Below are 2,344 nucleotides of genomic sequence, written 5' to 3'. Positions count from 1 at the left end.
AAATTAATTGAGGAAAATAACGTGTAGTATTTTGTGGATGCATTTTAATCTTTCAAACTGGTCTCTTATTCAAAAATCCATAGTTTAACGGTGATGAAAAAATTAAAAGTAAAGCATCATAACTCACATTCATTTGCTTATCTTTCGTTTGGCCTAGTAATTAGTTCCTAAAACTATAATCAATCACACTAATTGGCGACTGATAATTGAGGTCGTTCTTCCCTCGCTAAACAGTCGCTAAATTTGCGACTGAATTGCAACGCTTTAGCGACTGATATGGTTACTCATTTGCGACTGTTTTGGGTACTGTTTTATTTACATTTTGGTGACTGTTTTACGACTGTTTAATTATAATGTTTTTAAAAAAATTCTGGTAAAAATGCATTATTTGATTTTGTAATACCAAAACTGATTAAGAAAACTAAGACATAAGTACCATCTTTTTTACAAAAGTTGCAAAAGTTCCAAAAAACATCCAAATATCCTAGAGTGTTGCAAATATTACAAAAGTTTTCATAATCATGAGGGAACCTAACTTTGAACATCAGCAGGGTTTGGGTCATTGGTTTGAGACTCGAGGAAGGGGACATAGTTTGGGTTAGTCTTGAGGAAGCTCACCAAGCGTGAGATCTCTGCTTGTTGCTCAGATGCAACCCGTAAAGCCTCAGCTGCAACCTGTGAAGCCTTTGCGTCACGCTCTGCTTGTAGAGCTGCTTGTTGCTCTATTTTGCGGTTAGCGTCTTCAAGCTGTTGTTGCAGGGTTGTGAAAGTAGAAGAGCTTCTAGGGTACTTCCGCTTCCCGTTGATGTAACTTCCTAGGCTTCCAACTCCAAAGTATGTTCCTCTATCATTTATGAAAGTAGACTGCATAAACAAAACAGAGAGAAAAAGTTATTATAATTACCTAACAATGAAAAACTTAATAGATTATTAGAAAAAGCAAATTACCTGAAGAAAGAGCTCATCATCCTCCTCGTGAGATAGCTCTGATCGGCGTGAAGTACCATCAAATGACTTATCATTATCCTGAGCAGCCAACTTAGTTTCCCTTTTTTTTTTCTTATATGCCTCATGAACTGCTTGCGCTTTCTTATCCACAAAAGGACCATCTTTTTTGGTATGAGTCCTGAGAAAAACTTCAGGAATAGTTGGCGGTCTTCCCAATTCTACTTCCTGAAATGTTAGACAATAAAAAGATTAGGAACCATCTGATGTCAAGTAATTAAACAATGAAAAGGTTATGATGTAACTCACTATCTCTTGTTCGATTTGTAAGTAAGACTTCGGTCCTGATACATGCTTGTGAGGGCCAAGACCATTACGGTCAAACATTCGAGCTGCTGAAGTGGTTGCACTCTTTGCCATGACTTCTTCTGTGTTCCAATAGTCACACATTTCTTTCCAAAGAGTTTTCTCAATCCACCTCGGTTTCACTTCCTCTCGCTGAGCTGCTGCCTTGGAAACCATGTCTTTCATACGGTTTTGAAAAATGCTATAGAACTTTGCTTGAACCACACCGGTTAGAGAGGGATTCCAGGTGTGTGTTTTCTACAAAAGAAGACTAGTGTTAGTGATAAAAAAAACCAAGAAAAGAAAACTATAAATACAGAAATCATATTGAAAGGAGTAGAAGTTTACCGCGAATTCCAAGAAGTAACCTTCTCTTCTTGCATTCGGAACACAACCCCAACTGTAATATGGACCATCAAACTTGTTTGTAAACACTTTTGTAATCTTTTGGGTAAGTGATGACTTGTCTTTAACAAACCTTCAAACACAAACAAATCAGTAGTAAAATTTTAATCAAACACAGACAAATCGATCAATCCAAGTAAAATTCTAATCACAAACTAACACAAACAATCTAAAATTCTAAAAATTCTAATCACAAACAATCACAAACAATCACAAACAATCCAAAATTCTAAAAATTCTAATCACAAACAAACAAACACAATCAAATTCTAATCCAAAATCCAAAATTCTAATCCAAATTCTTACCAAGTGGTTCCACGCTCTAATGAGGGAGAGAGGACAGTGGTATCCTTCTCACGGCCTGGTTGGACAAGCATGTCATGTAAAGAAGCGAGTACATCAGCTGGGAGATTTGATTCCCTTGCACCGTCATCCTCAGAATCAGCTTCTTCCTCATGTGAGTTTTGCGCTTGAGAACTGTGAAGCGATGCAGAAGCTGCTCGAGGTTGACCAGGTTGAGAAGAGGGTGGTCGATGAGACTGTCGAGGTAGAGGAGACTGTCGAGGTAGATTCGAGATTTGAGGAGACTGTCGATGATGATTCGTGACTGACGGTTGAGGAGACTCTCGAAGTTGACTCGAGAATTCTG

At 37.9% G+C, this 2,344-nt stretch overlaps 1 protein-coding gene across 1 annotated transcript; it reads right to left on the bottom strand.

Moving 5' to 3' along the window:
- Positions 1-531: 531 nt before the first annotated feature.
- Positions 532-2,116, bottom strand: LOC147929468 (uncharacterized). Its single transcript, XM_087480629.1, has 5 exons — positions 2,002-2,116; positions 1,639-1,768; positions 1,255-1,548; positions 949-1,173; positions 532-864 (listed from the first exon to the last, which is right to left on the bottom strand). The coding sequence occupies exons 1-5, from the start codon at positions 2,070-2,072 to the stop codon at positions 532-534; spliced, it is 1,053 nt and encodes a 350-aa protein (XP_087336755.1). The 5' UTR covers positions 2,073-2,116.
- Between the last annotated feature and the right edge of the window lie 228 nt (positions 2,117-2,344).

This window comes from Camelina sativa, chromosome 13 (genome assembly GCF_030686135.1).
Source record: "Camelina sativa cultivar CO46 ecotype springtype chromosome 13, ASM3068613v1".
Taxonomy (NCBI): domain Eukaryota; kingdom Viridiplantae; phylum Streptophyta; class Magnoliopsida; order Brassicales; family Brassicaceae; genus Camelina; species Camelina sativa.
Note: the sequence above shows the minus strand (reverse complement) of the source record. Positions and strands in the feature narration are given on the sequence as shown.